General features: G+C 44.8%; 1 protein-coding gene across 1 annotated transcript in view; it reads left to right on the top strand.

Moving 5' to 3' along the window:
• The window catches only part of FAM20C (FAM20C golgi associated secretory pathway kinase), a 58558-nt gene extending 50857 nt beyond the window's left edge, over positions 1-7701 (top strand). Inside the window, exons 6-10 of the mRNA XM_084270973.1 lie at positions 3807-3987; positions 4599-4708; positions 5582-5663; positions 5755-5814; positions 6523-7701. Coding sequence (XP_084127099.1) covers positions 3807-3987; positions 4599-4708; positions 5582-5663; positions 5755-5814; positions 6523-6775 — 686 coding nt within the window. The 3' untranslated portion in view covers positions 6776-7701. The remainder of the gene's footprint in view (positions 1-3806; positions 3988-4598; positions 4709-5581; positions 5664-5754; positions 5815-6522) is intronic.
• Positions 7702-23031: the final 15330 nt, after the last annotated feature.

The following is a 23031-nucleotide window of genomic DNA, read 5'->3' as shown; positions in this document are numbered from 1 at the left end:
AGGAGATGTGGACCTAAGTACCTTAGCCCACAGGGAGAATAACAACCAGCAGAAAAAGCTCTGCCATGGAAGGTAGCTTCTCACCAAGAAACACACTCGTGGTTTTACCACAAATCTGCTGTCTTAATGACAGGATGCATCCTACCATCCTACCGTCTCTCAGAGGACTGGACTCTAGTTGCAGGTGATGCGGGGCCTGGAACAGGCTGCCCAGGGAGGTGGTTGAGTCACCAACCCTAGGTGTGTTTGAAAAAAAAGGGTAGAGGAGGTACTCAGGGATATGGTTTAGCGTAGGATAGGAACATTTGGACTTGATGATCTCAAAGGTCTTTTCCAAACTTGTGATTCTGTGGGGCTCTGTGGGAAAATCAATAGCCAGAGGAGCCCAGCAAGAATGGGGATGGGCAACCTGGCATGGGGCAGGCAGCACACGTGTGTCATTCTGTGGCACCGAGTGCCATCGCTGCCATAGCCCTGGAGCTCTCCTCAAGATTTATCTGGATACGAATGTGTGATTACTGTCAAATGATTAGTCCCACTTGCTTTCGTTGACAATACAGACCAGGGTTTCATTGTTCCCAAAGTTAAATTCAGAAGCAAACTATTAAACACAGTATTTATCTTCCCACTGTGCAAAATGCCGTGTTTAATAGAATTCCTCTCCTGAAAGGTCAGATTTACATAGTGAGCAGCAGAGGCTGTGATAGCATGGGAGAGGCATTGCCAGGTCTCTTGCTCTTTACAAAACAGTTACAGTGGCAGATAACCGAGCATCAGTTTCCCGCTGCCAGGTGGAAGTCAGGTCATAGAAACCCTGGAAGATAAGTTGTCTCAGGCGATCAAGATAAATCTGCCTCAGTTCCCTCCCTCCCCAGATGAGCAGGTGATGCTGACACAGCTGAACCGAAGCACAAGCCCCAGTGCAGGTTCAGATTGCTGGAAACATAAACCCATGCCGCAGTCCTGGGGAGAGCCTTGCCTTCCCAGACACCAGGGAAGTAAGGGATAGCTTCACATCTCCTAACTCTTCTGTGCTAGCCTGCAGCAAACAGCATCTGTACGTGATTTCTTGTAAATCATCCCTCCTGGCAGCCTGGAACCCCTTGAAATACTTCTTCTGCAACGATTTTTTGGTAAGGGTATAAATCACAGATGTTCTTACCCAGTTTTTATTGGTGGAGAGTATTCCCAACCTTCCTCACGGCCCAGTATGGCCCTTCTGTTTGCAGACTGTCTGCAGCTGGCATCGCAGCCCACAGGTGCTTGGACAACTTTTCACTTGCCTGCTTCACAGGGAAGCATGAAGCCCTCCTGGTTTTGCCAGGATGATCAAAGGCGAAGTTGAGGCACCTGTGTTTGAGCTGCAGAAGCTCTGCCACGTCCACGCTGCGACAGTGTTTTTGAAAAGAAAACTCGTGAGAGGTTGTAGAATGCAGGGCAGCACGCCCTGGACTTGTCTTAGGTTACTTTGGTCTAGATGTTGACTTTACATTTGGTTTTAGTCCAAGGAAATGAGTGAATCTGAAGGAGAGCCACCGAGATGGTCCTGGAGCTGGTGTGTCTGATGTTCAACAAGAAGCTGAGCATTTCAGATTTGTTTAACCTGGACAAGAGAAGGCAACACTGATCTGACTCTGATGTTAGTTCTGGCCTGAAGATGTAGCTTGGACAAGAGGCCTCTGGAGTCCCTTCCAACCCAGTTTCCCTAACTCTTGATTTTTTTTTTTTACCATACAATTGTAAAAATGGTTTCAGAACTTCACTCTCAGAAATGTGAGAAGGAAAAATGAGTGTGGGAGGGGTCTGTTTAGAAGTTAATACATGTATCATGTGATGAGCAGCACACGGTCAATAGGAAACAGCCAAGTCGAGTGGCTTATCGGTCAAGGACGGGGTCACTTCTTAGCTCATGGGACATCTCAAACCACATTTTCTTTTAAGTAAAATGCTGAGGGACTGAGTGTGCCATATATGTAAGAAAAAGCTTTGACGATAATTTTTAAGAAAGGACATTTTGCACTTTAAATGACAAAATTAAAAGTATAGACAGGCTGAGTGCTCCGCTCCTTCTGTAATTTCTGTTCTTCATTTTCTCTTCCCTGCAGTTCTTTCCTTTCAGTAATTGTCAGCCAGGGTTTTGACCAGAGGGTAAATAGTTCTGGACTGAGTCAGGATGTATTTAACTGGTATGAGCCAACCCTGTGAATGTAAATGAATGTTTGGGTTGGAGTTGTCCCTGAGCATAGAGAGATGGGTGGCTCTTGTGAGTCAGTCACAACGGAGGGTATTTAAAAGGGCTGTGTCCAGAGTAAAGTAATCACAGCCTAATGGACAAATATAATGGCCATCAGTAGAGGCTTGGAAATGAAGAGCTGAGACAAACTGTCAAGTAGTAACACAGCAGCCCTTTAGTCCAATTAGGTGATGTAATTCCAAGGTTAGCAGTTGGTCTCAGATAATAGAGTTAATTAATACAATGAAAAAAACCACAAGACCTTATTTCTCTTCCACATTCTCCTTTTCCTTGCCCAGTTGCAGCTCCTTGCCCTGTTGCCTCCTGTTAGTTATCTCCATATTGCTGCTTGTCCTCTTGACTTACTGTCTCCCTTGCACTGCCCACTGGCAGTGTAGGTTGTGTCTGGCCTGGGAGGCCGTCACAGTGATGTGCAGGGCAGCGCGCTGCAGGGCATCACTGCGATGCAAAGCCACCAGCTTACCTCTCTGAGCTGCACAGTCTTCTGTGGCAGGCAGAAAATCACCTCCCCTTGATTCTCCAGCCCTTCCTACCGCGTCTGTGCTGAGCCTGCCCAAAGGGAGAGTAGCTCAGAAGCAATATTTGAATTTAGAGGCCTTGTGGGGAGCTGGGAAGCAGCGTGACTTCTCCGCTTCGTGCATTACCATAAGGAAAGGGCACAGTCTTCCTCTAATGATATTTTATGTGCATAAAGCAATGTCAAAAGAGTTGTAGCACGGCAACTAGAAGAACAGAGCATTGTGCTGCTGTTCTTGTTCATAGTCCAACGCTGGTGGGGTTTGGGCATGAGCTGTTCTCTCCCACCTCCAGTTAATTCTCGTGGGAAGGGGGTTCTTGTAAAGGGGTGGGTGTTTCTGTTGGTACAGAAATACATGTTGGCAGCTCTGGGGAGGTTTTAAGGTAACACTTGCTCCAAAACCTGCTGCAGGTAATTTTTTTGTGTGGTTGTTGGAATAATGTGATATGTGGAAGAAGGAATTTGTGTTTGGGGTGTGTGCTGACAGAGCTACATCTGTGCTATTTCCCCCTTCCAAACACACCCCCACACGAGTCTTCACAGTAAACAATCCTCCTTGGTGAAGCTGCCAGTTCCTCTCATACCAGCAACTAAATGAATGAAATGTTGTTGTCTGTTCCTAAAGAAACCAGCCAAGATTTCAAAAGGTGACTTAATTTTGGGCACGTGCCACTTGTTCAGCTGTGGGATTTGAGGTTCCAGCCTGGGGTAACAAATATATCCCAAAGGTTGTATCAGTCTGGGAAAATGAGAAGGGAAAGGATTTAAAAAAAAAACCCAATCCAAACAACCCACGTTGGATTTTTTGAATATAAATAGACTGGAAACAGCCACAGAGAGCTCAGCACAGGGCATGATCCCAGACACTGAGCTGGATGTCTTTCTAGTGGTTTTGGTGGAAGAAAACTATATGTGGTAACGGAGTTTTGGGGCTGAGATTTCTTTCTGCTCATACACACATCACTGCCTTTATGAATTCCCAAACACTGATTTAAGGGTAGGTTTTAAAACTCTTTTTTTTTGTTTATTTGCCAGCCAACAACATCTGCTTCTACGGGGAATGTTCCTACTACTGCTCAACAGAGCACGCCCTGTGTGGAAAACCAGATCAGATTGAGGGGTCTCTGGCTGCTTTCCTACCCGATCTGTCTTTAGCTAAAAGGAAAACCTGGAGAAACCCTTGGAGACGTTCCTACCACAAGCGCAAGAAAGCAGAGTAAGTAGTGGTGAGCGAAGGATTCTCCAGCTGCAAAGGGCAGTAGATGAAGCAGTGCCACAGAGACGGCCCTTCCCTTATCTAAAGTGCTGAGGCTTAGGAGAGCATCTGCATTTCCTCAATGGGTTGGCTTCTGGGAAGGGACAGAGTACTTAACTCTTTCAAGGAGCTACAGCTTCCAAGTCCTGAACCTGGAAGGACCTTCCATGGCATAATTCCCACATAGCACAGGTACCTCCAGTGGTTTGGGTGGGATGCAGCGGGGACCTGTCTCAAGAAGGGGAAAAAGATTCCCTGCTACCAGCAGCGCTGCACAAGCCTGAGATGTTTTCATCCTATGCCTGATGGTGCAGCTGGTCTCCTCAATCTTGAAGCTATTAGCCAGATAGTTTTCAATCTTGTGGTTTTCTTCCTTTTTCATCAGTCACAATCTTTTGTGGTTGCCTGCATTACTGGGAGCAGCCTGAAGGATTTGCTGCCTCTACCTGACCCTGCCCTCAATCAAACATGATAGAACCAAATCTTTGCAAAATAATTTCTTTTTCTTTTTTTGCAATACTCAGTAAGCTTTGTGTGTCACATAAAATATCAAAATATTGTGTTTTTTCCAGATGGGAAGTTGATCCAGATTATTGTGAAGAGGTTAAACAAACACCCCCGTACGACAGTGGGACCAGAATTCTGGATATAATGGATATGACAGTTTTTGATTTCCTAATGGGTATGTTTCATCTCTTTCAAAATTAAATGCAACATTTAATTAGAATAAGAACCATTTCTTTCTACACCGCTCTGCACAGCTCAGCAGTTTGCTAAAGCTTGGTTGAAGCTGCATTTACTGTGTGTGCTGTTCGAGATGATTATGAGAAAATGCAGATTTACATGGTTATGTATTCCCATCAGTGCAGATTAAAGGAATAAAGATGTTCAGAAATGCAGAGTGATGATGAATACAGGTCAGGCAAGTCTCCTTCACGACAGTGAAGGACTTCACAGTTTGCTTTAGTGAATGCTTTGCCATTGTAGTATGGCTCCTGTGTGCAGGGACTGTTCATTCTTGGCACATTGTTTTCAGCCCATCAGGGAGGTAAAACAAAGAGGTGGTGTGTTGTCAGAAAGGCAGCTGTGCTTTGTATCAGGAAGTTTTGTTTTCTTCTGTTTATATAACCTGATTGGTATAAAATGGTTATTAACAAGCAGGTAATAGTGACCTACTCTAAGTCTCCTCAGTGATTAATACTGAGACAGTTTTATATGAAGCCTGTTCTGCTGCAGCTAATACACCTGTAAGGTGCCAACATACAGGCTTGATCCTCGGCCACATGCCAGCGTGGACAGCTCTGGCACTGCCGCTGCTGAGATTTCTGCATTAGGCTGCAGCAGCAGAGGCCAAGTCACAGCTCAGAAGCCATATGTGGCATCTAAAAGTGGCTCAAGACCCCTGCCATGAAGACAAAATTCATAGCTTGGCACCAGTACTCTGCACGTTGACCTTAAAAAGCAGATCATGCATCTCCCTGCCGTTCAATGGTCCCACTGTAGTAGCATCCTGAGCCATATGGTACATGAGGTCTTTTTTCTCTTTATTCTGTAGGTAACATGGATCGACATCACTATGAAACCTTTGAGAAGTTTGGAAATGAAACATTTATTATCCACTTAGATAATGGAAGAGGGTAAATACCTTTAATAATCTTTCTGGGGGAAAGAAAAGTAAAAAAGTGAGTCTTTAAAACAGCTTTGTTATGTCCTTGCTGTTATCCCTAGGTTTGGAAAATATTCCCATGATGAACTTTCCATATTGGTGCCTTTAAACCAGTGCTGCAGGTATGTTTCATCTTTGGAGTAATTTCCCATCTTGCACAGTAGTTTCCATTCATCAGACCGAAATGTTGGTGTGAATCTTTTATGGCATGCCATGGAGAGACAGAGATGTTATGATCCTGCCCAGGGAGCCTGTTGTGAGAGAGGCTTTATAAAGACAAAATACACACTCCACAGAAGTCAAGTGGCAAAATTGCCGTCAGCTCATTCAGGTCCTTCACAGCAGCCTTCCACAGTGCCCAGGGCCAGGATTTTCAGATGGGAGAGGCAATATTTAGAGTCTCAGCTCTGCAGGACTAAGACACAGGGTGAGCCCAGTGTCTGCGCAGGCTCTGGGCATGGCTGCAGGGTGAGCTGGCACCCGCAACCCAGATCGATGCTGTGGGCATCGTGCATGTCACTGCCAAGATGCACAGGACCCCACGAGCACTGTGCCAGGTCCAGTAGGTACCTTATCCAGGCAGGGACTGTGAAAGCTGTGCACACTTGGGCATGGAGCTGTGCTCCAAACCTTCTGCACCCTAAGGGCTCCCAAAGATCACCGCTGCTCATTAGGACTGTGACAGTGCCTGCTTCTCATCACTTCAGGCCACATAATAAGGTTCTCACACCATTATTGCCATGCCAACTATGAGCCTTCTACCCCTGGCAAGATCAATAGTGATGAAAATACTGATGTTTCTTTATTTTTTTTTCTCCTTTTCCTCTCAGAATAAGGAAGTCTACCTATCTGCGATTACAGTTGTTAGCCAAGGAGGAATACAAACTCAGCCTCTTGATGAAGGAATCTTTACTAAAGGATAAAATAGCTCCCATTCTCTACCAACCTCACTTGGAGGCGATGGACAGGCGGCTGCGGATCGTCCTCAAGGCTGTTAGTGACTGTATAGAAAAGGATGGTTATGACAATGTGGTTGAAAATGACTTTAACACTGATGTTAACACTGTTACGACCGAGAGGTAGTGAAATCGCAAGACTACGTTCCTACCAGCCAAGTAAAGAAGATTCAAAGAGGAGAAAGAAAAGAAAACAAACAAACAAACAAAAAGTCTTGCAAAAGACTGTGTATGCCACTTTGTGAATTCAGTGAATTCAGAACTGAGATACAATTGTTCCCAAAGTAGGTAAAGCGTAGACTCTGCAAAGGAATAGCTCATTAAGAAAAAAAAAATGTCTAACGTGATGCTTTTCATTAGTTCCTAAAGAGAGATTATGAACAGATTCAGAAAATACTCAGATCATTGACAGACAAAAGTCTGATAGCAAAACACCTCCTGACCTTTTTGTATAGAAAGGAGGCCTTTACTTAATATTTTGTATTTATATATGGTATATCTATAAAACCCTGGACCTACCTACCAAATTTAACTAAGAGGGACGGCATAGTTTTGTGACTCACACTTTATTTGTGGTGACAGTCCACTTAGTAATTTGTGTTAACCCTTTAAGTGCTCTAATCCACTGTATCTTATTTAAATTGAATGCTTCCCCCCCACCCTCGCCCAGCTACTCAGCATTTAAAGGGTTAAGGCATTATGAAGTTTTAAAGGCAAAAAAAATTAATAATTATAATAATAATAATAATAAATACAGTGGTTACCAGAAGGGAATTTCACTAATTGTGCATTGACAGGAATACTTGAATGTTGGTTTTACAAAGTGATGTAAAATGACAAGTTGTACTATTTGTCCATAAGGAGGTGGCAGCTCTTATCTTTCTAGACTATCATAGCTGAGCTGCTGCTTTTCAACTTTGCTTTTGATAGTTTTGTGTAAATATATACATATATGGGTAAAAAGCTGCTGTCAGCAGCTCTAGGCTTACTTTTGCAGCATTTTTGTGGAATTGTTTGCAACGTGGTAAAAGTGCAATAAAGATATGGCAAAAACGTGTAGCCCTTGGGTCTAAAAGGATTCGTTTTTCACTGGAAATCTTACTTGGAGCAGAGATGTGCACAGCAGACAGGTATTCCAGAAGGAATTGTTTAAATCACCGTCCCATTTTGCAGCACCAGCAAACTGAGCTGAGTAAGGAATTGGTGATTAATATACGTTACAGCTCTGGTAAGGACCGTGGTGTTGAAAAGGGCTAATCTTCCATTGGTTTTCCTGTCATTTCAGCATCCCTTCCTCCTGCAATTATAGCTGCAGTAACAAGCTCTAGAGCAACACCTCTAACAGATTATGGCTTGCCAGGCTGCCCAGAGGATTTAGATACATCAGTGCTGCTGACTTGGGTAGCAAAAGCCCTTGTACAACCCAGAACGTAGCCTAAATTATCTAGAAATATGGTATTCTTAACCACATAGTTTTGAATCATGTTCAGCTGAATCCATGTAATACAGGCGGGGACTTTTCAGCCCAAAAGCAAGCTATAAATTGAACGAGTGGCTGTATTTGATGGCGTGGTAAAGAAGGAATCCCTCGTCGCTCTTTTAGGTGAGGAGAGAATTTATTATGACAATATTCATCACAACTGTAATTCAAAGCTGTCATTTGTTTCATGTTATGTCTTTCTTCTCAGGGATTTATAAACACAGACTTCCAAAGCTTGCAGCCAGATCAACTAGAATGTAGGCATTTCAGCATGTTACAATTATGTAAGAGAGAAAGAGCTGATACGTAGTCTCATTCCCTTTTTAGGTTGATATATTATCCCAAAAATAAACCCCCAAACCACCTTTTATTGTTTTACTGCCCATTTCAAATTCCCGTGACTCTCAGGTATGTGACATACAAAGGCAGCATCTCAGATTATGCAACATTCCACGAATTTGGCAGATTTCTGTGTTAACCCATGGCTTTTTCCCAGTTTCCAAGACCCACTTGCAGTAGCAGGGGGGGTTCTCTGTAACAGTGTTTGCACCGCACCTCCCTCTCCCCATTAACCAAAAAAAAAAAGAACCCCAAGGCACAGGACTGTAGAAAGATGAAATGGATGCTGTTATCCCTCCTTTATCCTCAGTGCCTGGCTGTGGTTTTCCCGCAGGTGCAGCTTTTTGTCAGTGTGGGATCATGCCAGGACAGCAGGCAGGGGCTATAAAATCACCTAGCTGGGACAGCCCTACTTTCTGCTCCTGGGCCAGGTCGGCCAGGGGCTCTGTTGGTCTGGTTTTCCTGCAGAAAGCAGCGCTTGGCAGCCTCTCGGCTCAGAGAGGAGCAGATGCAGCCAAGGTCTTTGTTGGTTAGAAGCTGGATTGTAGGTCAGGAGCTCCTGGCAGGGTGGCTCAAGCTGAAGGTCTCTGTAGAAAGTGCCTGGTGTTGTTGGGGATATAAACTTCTGTAAGCAGAGTTAATAGCGTTTCTATAGAGCAATTAACTAAAGGGAACTCATCCTTGCCAGATGGTAAAAGCTCTGTAGGATTTCCAGTTTCTTTCCCTGCCTGAACTTTGATGCTTCCCCTTGCCAACTCCGTGCTAGGGCTTTCTAGACATGTTTCCAGCCCTAAACTAGACATGCAGAAGAGCTAAAGGGAAGGCTTTTCTTTGGCATGAGACATTCAGGCCCCTTGGAAGAAGGGAGCTGGGAGAAGTTTTGCCTTTGCCCCCCGGTGAGACAATGGGGTGAATTAACCTGAGCAGGGGCAAGGCTAAATACGCTGTGGGCATGAATGGCATGAGCTGGATTCAGGCCTCTGTGTGGCTGGGGGAGCTGAGGACACGGCCCTAATCTGGAGGATATTGCAAGTGGAAGGGATGATTAATTAAAAAGGCTGTGGAGGTGCTTCTTGGTATCTACCAGGATGCTCTGGTATGTTTGCATTTGTGCTGCCGGGTAGCTGGAGCTTTGACTCACATTAATTTTCTAGGTATTTGGGAAGGGAAAAGATTTTTTACCTTGTTCCACTGTTTCTTTTCCACATGGGAAAAGGTGAGTGGGCATGACAGACTGGGAACTGGAGCTGGCGAGCGAACTTGTGGCTGTGGCTTCCAGCTCTTGGGGCTGACACAGCCTTGAGAATAGCTCTGTACAGCCAGGGAGGGGTAAACCGCTGCTTTTGGGGTGTGTCTGTGTTGGCCCAAGACAGAGCTAGCAGCTGTCCTGAATTTCCTCTGAAACCCTCGTGGGGTTTTGAGAGCCTTTAGGGAAAGGATGTTGCTCTCCTGGGGCATCCTTCTACATGCAGTGAGAGCTTTCCGAGCTGTCTCGGTGGTGGGTACAATTTGAAGGTGTCTTTGTCCAGCTCCAACTCGTTCTTGGGGGTGTTGTAGGGTGGACAGGGTGGGTTTGGCGTGCAGAGGTTGTGTGCTTCAGCATGCACGTGTGACAGCAGATTACCGTGGTGCGAGACGATGGCTCTGAAAGGGCTGTCATTGTGCATCAGGTCAGTAATCCATGAACTAAGGAGGATTAGCATGATGCAGTGTAACATCTCTTTAGGAGTCCTACATATCTACCAGACAAAAAGATTCACTTTTAAGAAGATAAATAAATGTCAGAATCCCATTGGTTTGTCTCCAGATCTCAAGAGCGAGTGTGTAGCACCAGCACCCAGACAGTAACGTACCAAGAGACCTGCAGCATGTTCGCCACAGCAAATACAATAAACCACAGATAAAAATAGGTAATACCCTTCTAAAAGCACCTAATTGCAACTGTATTGGACAGCCTCAAATAGCTTGCTGTATTCAGAGTAATACAGATGAGAGCCTTGTAGTTCTGTTCCTCAAGCACCAAAGGAAATTCACACAAATTAAAGGATAAAAGCTCTCATTGTTTGAATTAGGTATCTCTGTTATGGTCAGCAGTTCCGGGCAGAGCCCACGATGTCTGCTTAGGCTGCCAGCCTGAAGGAGGTTGCAATGTAAGCAATGGTAAGAGGCATTGTGTAGGAGGAGAGAACCTGGGATTTCAGCCTGGTTGTTGCCTTCGGGTGCTGAACTGAAAATGAACTTGTCTTATGTGGGTGTTACAAGTGAGGAGTGTCCAAACAATATTCAGGTTTCTGCTACTGGGTCTGTACGTGGTACCTATAGGTCTGAGGGGGACATCCTGCTCTCTTCTGTCACAGCAACAGCATCATCCCCTTAATACATCCAGATTCCACCTGGAGTGTCCCTGCATCACTGCTTTTGTGGCCCCAGCCTAAGAGTGCAGAGTTTCCAGCTGGAGCTGGGCCTGTAATAGAGCCTTGATAATTTGCATCCTGGTGGAGTAAACTTTGCTCTGGTGCTGAATGTATGACTGCAAAATTAATTTTCCAGAAATTATTCCAGATATCGGTTGTTTCTACAGACTTTGTTGCTGGAGGTTGTTTACTAAAATATTTAGGGCTCAATATGGAAAGGAAGACTCTTTATAAACTGCAAATTGGGAGGTTGAGAGAAATGTTGAGTTGCCTGGGACAAGTTTTCACATGGAATATCAAGTTATTGCTAGTTAGAAGCTGCTGGATTTTTTGAGAATATTTTTTTATGCTAAAAATGATTCATAGGTAGCCTCCAGCCATAACTCAGCCTGTGACCAGATCAAACTGAATTATTTGCCTGCTTCTACATTTGCATCAGCAAAGTACCAATCCAATGCTTTTGGGGGCTGTCTAGAAAAAAATTAAAAGCAATTCAATTCTGTGGGTCAAGAGACCTGAGAACTGAGGTCAGACCAGCTCTGGTCGAGGGTGGAAATGAAGCATAAGCAAAAAGGTGGATATTGATTCAGCAGTACTAGCATCGCTTCCTCTGATGCAAGGTCAGAGCAAAAGTTTTAATGTAGGTATTGTCTTCATGAGCTGTTGGAATTCATGCTGTCTTGCTGCTCCTTCTATTAAAAACTTTCCAAGGTTTTCCAGCTATATGACTTTGAGATGGTTAACACGAAGTAGTAGGGGACTTTGAGCAGAATGGGGAGAAATGCCTTTATTTGTACCCAACCCACTTTACGAAGTGCTGGGATCAGCTCCTCTCACTCAAGTGACCTTCACAAGCAATCAGCTCCATCCCCTGACAGAAGTAGCATGTGTTATGCCTTCAGTGTTGCTCAGATACAGGCCCAAGCCCAGCAGCTTGCAGATGGAATTGGCAGCTTGAGCTAAAGCAGAGTATCTCCAAATTGGAGGTGTCAGATCAGAGCACTCGCCCCTTCTATGAACGTGGGAATCTGGGTCATGTTGTGCCTTGGCTGCAGTAATGAATGATATTAGGATCCCCACGTAAAGCCCTCTGCTGTTTCTTCCAGAAAAATGCTCACTGATTGATAGACATATGTACAAAACCACCACCTACATGCTTTAGTTGACCCTGACATACCTTCAGAATACATCCCAGGGTGACTTCAGATCGCTCCCACCCCAAGCCCAGGCAATTTAAAATCTCACCCCTCCAACTGCTGGTGCTGTGCTGACACCAGACACGTGTCACTGTGTGTCACTCCAGGGGTGGATGCTGGAGTCTGCTGAAATGGAGGAATCTCTGTACATCCACATTGCTCTCTGGAGCACTCGGATGCCTGCAGAAGGTGCCATAAATCAAGCGAGGCCTACGATCTGCGTGCGTCTTCTGAATCCTTCTGTATAGCTAAATGACAAATGAAAGTTAAAGCTGTCAGCAAAATGTAAGCAATGCAGCTGAGGAAGCCCAACCTGGGGGGGGGGGGGAACAAACCCAAAATGACAAAGGCAAATTGATGGTTGAATCCTTTCTTGCAGACACTGGTACGCAAGGCAGGAGCAGCACTTGCTGCTCTGATCTCAGGCCGAGCTTTGGAAGCAGAGGACAAATCCTCTTCTGATTTGTAAACTAAGCAAATCAGGCTATCCAAAATTGCAAGCGGCTTTCCTTCTAGCATATCCTCCTTAGTCCTTCACCATTACAGTGTGTGCAACCTCTTAGAATGCCACCAGGAATCCTTGCCACAGGCAGCACTTTATAAATAGTGACTATAAAAGGCTTTTCTGGTTAGTCCATTGAGTGAAGTTCCCATTGTTTTCCAGACCAAATCAGAACCCTTCCTGCTGATTTTTTAAGCAACTCCTTCCTAATCAGGGAAGCACAGGAGAGTTCTAGACAAGTTAGGCCCGTTATCTTCTTTCACTGCCCCATTTACAGATGATTAGTCTCTCTTTCTCATGGCTTTCTTAGCTATAGGCTTAAATAATTTTTTATTATTGTTTATCTTTTCTCTGTATTTCTAGCTGTCTGCTTCACTGATCTGCACTTGATTTCCATTTTAGTGGATGCTTTTTTACTCTAATAAGCTCCAAAATTATTTACAAATTGAGGCATCTGTAGCCAAATCTTTGTATTGTAATTGGAGCTTCATTTAAATGCTGGCAGTGTCCTTCAGACTTGACTGTTTCCAGGTTCCTTATACTGGTCATACCTACAGAGCCCTCACTTTGTGACACATCTAAGTAGACTTTTACAGGTGCCTGTGTGATAATTCAGTTGCTCTACCACTAAAGAGCTCAGAGGGGGTGGTTCTGCCATGGTAGCTGCTATGCCATTGTCCCATTGTTGGCCACCTATGAAGTAAAAAAAAACAGCTACAAATTCAGCTGTCTGAGCCCCTGATTCCTGGCTGTCCTGCAGGCTCCTAACAGCTGTTAAGAGCAGGATAAGCAAGAGGAGCGTCTTGGCTATCTTCAGGCTTGATGCAAGGATTGGAAGGAAGATCTCTCCCAAGAAGCCAAGATAAGGTTAGAAAACCTGTCATGACTCACATCTGAATGACAAGTCCAGTGGAAAAATAGGCTTTGTAGCATTCAGGATGTGCAGTTCCCATAGCGGATTTTTTTCCCCAGAGCTGCTTGCCTTAGCTTCTGAGAAACTCCCTGGAAAGAAGAATGTTAAAAATTAAAAGACCTTTACGGTTGTCCCATTGCTTCTTTTGACCTGGTCACAGAATACGTGGTTCTTGGTTAAAGAGTAACCCCTCAGCTATTTACATGGGACTCAGTTTTGCAATAGGTGAAAATAAATGTTTCCTGCCGAGAAGGGACGCTGAGGAATCAGAAGAAAATATTATGGACTATACAGTCCTGTGTAGTCTGCAAAGAGATTACCAACCAGCTGGGAGACTGCTGTGTATGTATGAAAGCATCTCATATCCTCACTCTTATTACAGCGTCCAACCTCGAGCCTGTCACACTCGATTAGCACTTTAACAGGTTCAGACATTCATGTCCCAGGTCTCCACTCTCTGCACCCCAGACTGGGTGATTCAGACAATGAGTGCTGGCGACCCACAGGCATGTTGCCTGTCTAACAGCATCCCACAGCAGCCTGAGCGCCCATTTCACACACATTCCCCTGCATGGCTAGAAATTATGGTGAACTGACTGGTCAGGCATCCCTTCAGCAGGGTGAAAAGCTTCTTGCTTATTGATCAGACTTCCAACCTCTTGGTGGAGATTCATCTAAGCCAGGACAACACAGAGTTTTGGGTTATCTGTGCTATTTGGTCATCTGAGGCCTATCATTCACTTTTCAGCCTTAAATAGCAAGAACAGCTGCCTCTCACTCTGACAAAGGCCACAGACATTGTTCAGATTAAGTCAGAACTCAACTTTAAAAAGTTATATAAAACAGGGAAAGTTGTTTAAGTGGGTCTGCTGTTTGAATAGAGCAAAGGCATTAAAGGGTCAGCGATGTACCGAGGTCAGTTTGAAAGAGCAGCTCCTTCTTCCAAAGCTTTTGTGCTGCATTGGCACAGTCTGCACACCCTGTTCCCCTATTACCAGGCACAAGTGGGTGTCTTGCTTGTGCTGCAAATTAAGTTGTTAAGAGGGTACAACAATCACCCTGGTTACGAATCACATCTGCTTACGAACATCACTTGAAGGAAAAATATCAGCCATACCAATATATTAGCACGTGGGGAGTTTGGTGGTACCAGACACCTCAAAACCTATGAGCTGGGGACATTTTACCTGGAGAAGTGGCCTCACCACAGCGTTCAGAGGTGTTGTGGCACCCTGTGAGGTTGTGGAAGACTGTGGAAGTGGTCACTTAGACCCAATTGTAGCCATGCCGCAGGAGTAACCCTGTAGGTGCTCTCCTGATGGCTTTCCAGCATCTGAATTACTTTGGGAAAGGAAGTATTTTTAGAACTATCCTCTGAGTCATTGAAGGGGGAAATAAAAGCTCATGATTTGGTTCACTCAAGCAAGAAAAGTTGCTTTCCTTTCAGGGAAGGATCATGTCAGAGTTCCAGATCCTTGAGTGGAGGCTGATGTGCACTGCCCACGTTTATCACTGCTGCTTTGGACTTTGTGCAGTATATGAAACCATGATGTGGCAAACTGTGTTTGGAAGTACTGCTAGCAGCCCATTGTCTTCCTACAGTGTGGATCTGGGGCAGCCTGGATAATCCCCTTCCCCTGCATCTCTTGAGGCAACTGTCCAAACGCATTTTTATCCCCTCTCTCTTTCAGGGAGTGTGCTATGGGGAACTACATTTTCTTCTCTCTCTGCAACATGCTCTAATTTATAGGATGAGATTTGTGATAATTGAGTTCAGAGCTGAATGCTGAGCCTTCTCCATATCCCCTGGGGTTTTCCTGGGAACAAGATGGATTGCCCAGTATGCCTCAGGCAAAAAATAATGAATGAATAAATAAATACATGAATAACAGCATGCCTCATTTTGCCTATCGCTTAGAGAGAGGGGAAGCTAATTCTTTAAGTATCAGGAATGTGCTCATTATGTACAAATGGCAGAGCAGATGCACATATTCATAATAAGTATATTAAAAATCTCATTTTAGCTTCTAGAGGACAAGTGCAAGTGCAAAATTGGGTGCAATTATATTTATCTTCCCACCTATGGCGTGCTCTCACTTGAATATGTATTTGTTTGAGCTGGATGCATCTAGAAGCATGAAGTTTCCTGTGATTGAAAAAGCAAATTATGATGACTACAAGCTTCATATCAGAGGCTGGATCCAAGGTCCCCTGAAGTCACTAAAAAGCCTCTTGTTGCCTTCCTCTTGCTTTGCACTCAGACAAGGGCTGGGCTGCTGCACAGCCCCTGCTAAGCGTGTGTTGATAGCAAGACAAAGGATCAGAGGACGCAATACAAGCGGGGCTGTTCATCCTAACTATCATTTAATCACACAAAGATGATGAACTGATAATTAGATGTCCTTGCACGGAGCTAGAGCCCTGGGTAGGGTCCCTTTCACACACAGAAATAAATCAGATAAATAGGCTGCTGTAGGCAAAGACATTAATCTTTGACATGGACATGAACAATAGTGGAAATCAGTGCTGTTCATGAGGCCACGGGTCTGTGCCTGGCTGTGGGAACGTGCTTGGTGCTTGTGAATGGAAGAAACTGCTCATTCCTACCCTGCAAGTAGCAGTACAGCCTGCTCAAGTTCTACATGTCCAGCTCTCTGTGACAGTGAAAACCTGACTGGGTCTATGGCAACTGTTTACATGGAGAATTCATAAGCTTTCACTTCAGCAACAGATAAAAAAGAGAGGAAGATAGGAGGCTATACACAAACAAGGTCAGAGATGTTGGAAAAAGACCTGGAGAACGGTCCCACCCAGGCAAGGGAAAGGCACAAGGTCTTCCAATGGAAATTCAGCAGCAGGAGCATACTAACATACATTCAAAATTATATTTAATTAACAGTAAAATTGGGATTTGTGTTCTCCTGAAATCCCAATCCCTGCACCTGCTGGGAAAGTAGGAAAAGTAAACAAGGGGGTTATGAAAAATCATGCTCCAAGGACCAAACGTCAAATGGACAGCAAGGCAAGGAGGCTTTCTGTCACTGGGGGGAAAATAACAATAAGAAAATGCTGAAAATGCCCATGAACACAGTTTTTTTTTCCTGAAAAGCAGCCTCACAACATTTTAAGCAAAGCTGTTATTTCCCTGTTCTTGCCTATCTGTACCCAGCCTGCTCAGCAGAGGGGCTGGAGCAGAGACATTGCAACCACTGCCAGAATATCCAGGCGCTTCCCAGCACTGCCCTGCCTGACTCACCTCCCTCACGAATGGTTTTACCCTGCCAATGCATCCTGCACGTAGCAGAGTAAGCTTTTTGTCTGGGGATTTGTTCCCCCGCCCCCCCTTTTAACTGATCCCATTACTCTGATCCCACTGGAATAGGCAAAGCCTGAGAGGTTGTGCTTCCACCTCAGGATCAAAGCAGCAAGCAGCAGGGCTGCTTCCCACAGCCCCTTTCTGCTGCGGGAGCATGGTCTGTAACCTCGGAGAAAGCTCCATCTCCTGCAGAGATCAGCCCTTCTCTTCCAGACAAATACTTTGCCAGAGCAAGGGAGCCATTGCCTGCCTATTCCAGGGTGCTATGTAATCCCTATCAGCTGAGAATCTGCTTTCCAAGCTTTGGTGAGCCGGGATTAGTTGCAAACACTTTGGCACTGCAGGTTCCCACTTGGCTCCATTTTTTCAGTCCCATTTTACGTGTAACCTGAAGCCAGCACTTTTTCCATATTCCTTTTGCAGTACCAACAATAATTCTCCTACTTTCTTCCTCTCTTTCTCAAGAAACAAGTTAATAATCACTACATTTGCAGTTCCATTGTCCCTAAAATAAGTGCAACTCTATAATTGGGGAAGAGGGGATGTCTTTAATTTTATGTCAAGTGCAGAGTTAAAAGATAAGAGCAGACAAAGCAACATTCAGCATTGTGAGTGGTGCAAAATTCAGCATCCATGTCTCATTTAATTTCTGAAATGAGCGTTGAAACCAGGGTGATGGATACCAATGAGACACCAGAGCAAGAATGTTAAGTTAATTATATGAAGAGAAGAATCTCTGTTAAATTATTCTAGGGTTATCATAAATATATCCAGAAATAACATAAGACAATATTAGTTGCAATCATTAGCAGAGCAACCTACCCGGATTAGGAAGGGAAAAAATAATGCTGTGCTTCTAGGGCTATTTTTATTTCTGTAAGGAAGACTCTTGCAAGTGTTTTTATCCTCTCCAACGTACAAGAGGAAAGGTTGTCTGCTTTCCAAGACTTAATGAGCAGCACACTTCTGAATGCTGCTATGGACGTGGAGGCAGTTTAATGACTATGGTGCCAGTGGCAAGTCGCCATTGTCCAAACTGAAAGAAAATATGGCTTAAATAACAGAAAATCTCACAACTGTGACTGTGGAACACAAAAGCTGAGTCCTGTCAGAGGATTACAAGGCTGAACAGCACCTTCAAGGTATCAACTGGGTCTAGTTCTGCCCCATTTGTCTAACCATTTGGGTCAAGCCCTGTGTACAGTTCCTGTTGGGTCTGCTGGGCCAGGTCCCCGTCTCTCTTGGTTTGCACAGTGTCATAAAAACAGATGGGATTTTTTGGAAGGGAGAGGTCACAGTGGCAGACATCTGGAACAGACTGCTGTCCTCTGTGAAGGGAGAAAGGAGAAGAGGGGAGTGCAGCTGAAAGCAGTTCTCTAAAGGAAAGTGAAAGAAGATATATTTATTTCTTGCTATCTATTCCCAGTTCCCTTACTCAGATGGAAACAAAGGCAACAACACACATGGAGCGTGACATTTAGCTGAACAAAAAGCAAGACGAACCAAGCTGCTAATAATACCTCCTATATGAAGACAAAAGACATATTCCAAAATAACTATTGTACATCTATCCATAATTAGGACAGGATATTGCCGGAGAGGAACACGAAGGTAAGAAGACAAAGACAGGGAGAGAGGATTTTTTTATAGCTGTATTTTTTTTAAGGAAAGATCATTAAATTTGCCACCAGAAATATGCTGAAAAAGACAAGCTTGTGGGCAGAAGCACCACAGAATGAGGAAGAAATGCCACAGGAAGGAAGAAGAGTAATTCTAGGAGTAAACAGCTACTTTTAGAAAATACCATCTGTCCTGAATACAAGTTTTCTGTATATTGTGACTCAAAAGGCTTTTTCCACTGAATCCCCAGCTCTGGCTGTGTTAAAAGTTGAAAAACTCAACCTGATTCAGATAAGGTCCCACTCCACAATTCATGTGTACCTTCATCTGGAGCCAAAAGTTACTGTTTGGAGAACCTCCGGTTCCAGAATTCACCTTGATTCCTCCTGCTATCTCATGATGTCACTGAATTTATTTTATTTTTGGCCTCGATTTGTCCATCTGTGGAAATTCACAGGACCTGTCTGCCTTGGAAAGTGTGTGGGTTAATCTCTTCTCACTCGCTAATGCACATGGAAGATACGCACGTAAACACCAGGAGTCATCCACGCAGTAGATGCTAAAAATTTGACGTTGCCTAAAAAAACCAGTTGGCAAGACATGGACAACAGGCATAGAGAGGGTCAACTCTGTCTTTTGCATGGCAAGGAGCCTGGAATGTCTCAAACACACAGAGAAATTAAGTATTTTAGGTAATGGAAGGAAAATGACATTAATAAGCTGCTTTGTGAGCCATTTATACTCAATCTTCTAATTAGCCACCAACATGGAGGTGGGAAGAGGTCTTCTGAAATTTGCTGTTCTCCATCAAAGATTACTTTCTTCAAGGCCTTCTGTGATATCAGTAGGAAATCAGAAAATGAGAGGGAAAACAATTAATAGATATAGACATCAATCAGGCCAGAAAACAGGCCATGTGGATTTGATCCTTTGAGGGTATGAAGCAGGCTTTCATCACTGGGTCCTGGGCAACTCCCAAAGGATGAAGAGCTGGGCAGTGCAGGGGAAAAAAAAGAAGCCAGATCCAGATGAGGATTACAGAGGAACAAGCTTAGGCAGAGGCTGTCCCCTAATGGCTTTGTTTGGGAGAGAGGGTTTTCTCCTTACTTTTTCCCCAGAAAGACTTCCCTTTGGGTAATAAAAATTTGGCGGGACCAAAACCAAGCAGGAACACCCCACAAAGAGTGTTGTCTCAGGTCCAACCAGCGATGGTTCCCTGCCCCCTTCCACATGAACACCAGGAATTGTCACTGTCCCATCCACTTTTGTACGAAGGAGCCCAAACTGCTCATGCCTCTCTTTATCCACCTGAACCAGCCACAAAGAGGAAGGATGAGAGTGCTGAAGAGGGTTATGTAAAATTAAAAGTGTCTTGTGGTTGATCTTGAGTTAGTGCAGTTTTTAACAGCACCCTTTGTATGTGAGCACCATGGGGGTAAAAGGCATCCTTTGCGGGAAAATTAAAGTGAAGCTGAAAATGCTGATTTTGGCTAGAAAATAAAGCAGCAGGTGCTCATTCACCATGCTCAGGGTAGCAGTGACCTTGTCTGAAGATTGCTGAGTATGGTGTCGTATGTCTGGGACACGGGGCTTGACTGATTCCTCTTACTCTGGTTTCACTGTGCTGCCACTCCAGGGCTTTCCATAAATTTTCTCTCCAATTCATCCAGCCATACATGAGATTACATTTTTTTTCCTTCATTTCTCTATCTAGTCTCAGCTAGTCCTTGTCTGGAGCTCCAATATGGAGCAGCACTGTCACACAGAAGTGGCTCCCAACCTCCAAGGAGATTGCTGGCACAAAATGCCCTCTTCCTTACGTTGAAGTGCTGGATGTTGCAACACAATCTTCCATTAAGCAAACAAGTGGATCATGCTGAGTTTTCTGACACCAGCTGGAAACACTCTTTATATGGGTGGTGCTATGGTGAGCTGGTGGCCATTGATTTGGACAACCAAAGTCACACGTCTGTGGAAATTCTCCCATCACTTCCTATCAGCCACCCAACTCTTACCTCTTCCTGCAGAACTGGAATCCGAACACACAGCACCCACACCCTTTATTATTGGATAAACACTGCTTATCCGCTCCTCCCATCCCCTGCACAGCAGAAGGGGAAAACCACAACCTGCCACAACCTGCTCCCTAACACCAGCATGCAGAACAAATTATGTATTCCAGCATGGGCAGGAAGAGGGAGGGAAACTTCAGGGAGCCAGGCTGCTCTCAATTAGCAGTTATCTCCAGCAGCTTGTCTGATTAATGGCTGCACCTCACACTGTGTCTATATAATAGGTGCGGGGAAATGGCTTTAAAGTGCTTTGCTCCCAATTACGGTGGAGGCTGGAGTGGTGGGCACTTCTTGTTAGAGTAAACATCTTCCCTGTCCTCCTCCCAGCCCAGATCTATGTTCATGCCAATACTGGGACTGGGCAAGCAGACCATGTATATGGTGCCAACAGGAGCCTGAGCACGATGGACTCAAGTACAGTTTGCTGCTGTCAGCACAGAGCATCCTCAATTCAGAGGACCTCCTGCCCTGCACTAGAGCCCTTCTGCCTTCATGGCTCAGAGTCCATTTTTTTTCTGAGCTGATCCTCAAGGTGCAGCAGCACCCATCTGTCATGCCAGTAGCACTTACAACATCGCACGTCAGCCCCAGCTTGTGCCTGCACTGCAGTCCTGCTCTCTATTCTGCTGCAGACAGTGACTTCAGACAAATCAATCTAGTGCATCTTCACAAGAGAGCTTAATCAAGTATGCCCATACTCGTGTCTTGGGGCAGCTTAGCTGCAGTGTGAACAGCTATATTGCACCACTGGGCCTGAACTGCTGTGACTCGATGTCTGCCCCAGCGTCTCAAGGGCTTGCTCGCTCAGCTCCCAGCCTTCAGTGACCTGAGACGTGCTATAAATCTTCCCCAGTGAGTTATAGCAAACCCTTCTCTCTGCTTCCAAGGGCATGCACTTAAGGATCATTTAAAACTTGGACAACTTCAGCCTGCATCTTTGCTCCATGGGAGGAAAGCAAACAGCACAAGGAAATCTCTCTTAGCCTGCAGGAACCAGGAAGCCCAGACTGAGCACATCACCAAAGTCCAGCCAAGCCAGACCTTGTAGGAATGGGCATGAGGCAGGGATTTGGAGTCACCTTTTTGTTTGGTCTTCTGGGAAAATTGTCTTCTACTCAGTGGACAATTTACTCCATGCCAAGTCTAGTTTAGCATCTGAGGAGCTCTCCCTCCTACCTATCAACAGGTCTTGGGGGTTGGTCTAGGTATTAGGACACTCGGGTGCCACTTTCAGGCCAGACAGGTCTGTTAGTCTGGTTTCAGCAATGTTTGGCTCTGGCACATCAGGGAGAGAGGAGAATGACATCATCTACGCCAAGCAGCTCCTTTGCTTCAGGCATAAGGACACAGGTAAGGCTAGTAAAGACCAGCCAAGAATTTGAGATCTTTTCAGAAAGTCACCCTACCAGCATCAAACCCCTGGCTGTACTATCAACAGGAGCAATAACACTTCCCAATCACAGCTCAATTACATGAAAATTACAATCAATTCAGGGCTATCTAGGTGACCCTATTCTAAACCTTGCTTCCTTCTCCTCCTTTTCTGTAAGTTCACTTAATAGCACATTCACTGCAAAGTAAAGAAAGGTTTTAAAGTACATTTACCTTGTAAAAATATCAAATCTTCTTTAGAAATGAGCACTGGTTAATTATGAATGAAGGCATGCAGTGCTGAAAGTCCCTGCTTATACATTTTTAAATGTAGCCTTTCACTTCTGATAATACTTCTAAAAACCCACTGGACTGGAGCTTACAGTCTATTGCAGAAACCAGCCACATTCTTTTGCCACCACATTCCCTGATCTGAAGAAGTCCCAGCTGGTCCAGTCATGCTGTCTCCCTTGCAGCCTGGAGAAGAGGCCAGAAGGTCTGAGCAAAGGTCACTTCAAAGGGCAGGAGAGGAAGAATTCACTGTAAATAGCAATTATACACCGAGAAGGGAATGTAAAGACTAAAAAGTATTTTTAAAAAACCCAGACAAACTCCTACAGATGAATTTCCAGCACCAGAGCTCTTATTTTGATGCTTTGCTGGGCAGGCTGGTTGCTGGTGTGGACGTGCCCAACCCCACTAAGGGACATTCACAGGCAAACGGTTTGTCCAGCTCCCCAGACCTGGGCATAGACTCAGGTTTGACATCTCCATCCTCAGCAGTGGCACGTTGACCTGCCAGGTGTTGGAGGGGACATGTTTACCTTTCAGGACACAATGAATTGCTTAAACCCTGGGGAAGGAGCCTTTTGGTGCGGCTGTGCCAACACAGCTGTGTTGTACCCAGATGGCAGCTGGGTCAGAGCTGGTTCTGGATGTCCTCAAATACAGGTGCTGAATGTCCTTTAAAACATCTCAAGGCTTGCCTTTGCAAACACCAGCACTGCTTCCTTTTGCAGAGTGAGAGACCTACCAACCCTGAGATAAGCAGCAACTAAATTCAAGTTATGTGAACAAAAGGGGGAAAAGAAAATCCCCAGCTTATCCTGTCCTCTCTCACATTGTCTCCATCAATCTTTCTTCAGAGGCAGTTTTCATTT

The sequence above is a fragment of the Gallinula chloropus genome (assembly GCF_964237585.1).
Source record: "Gallinula chloropus genome assembly, chromosome: 15".
NCBI lineage: Eukaryota > Metazoa > Chordata > Aves > Gruiformes > Rallidae > Gallinula > Gallinula chloropus.
This window is presented reverse-complemented; position numbering and strand designations above follow the sequence as displayed.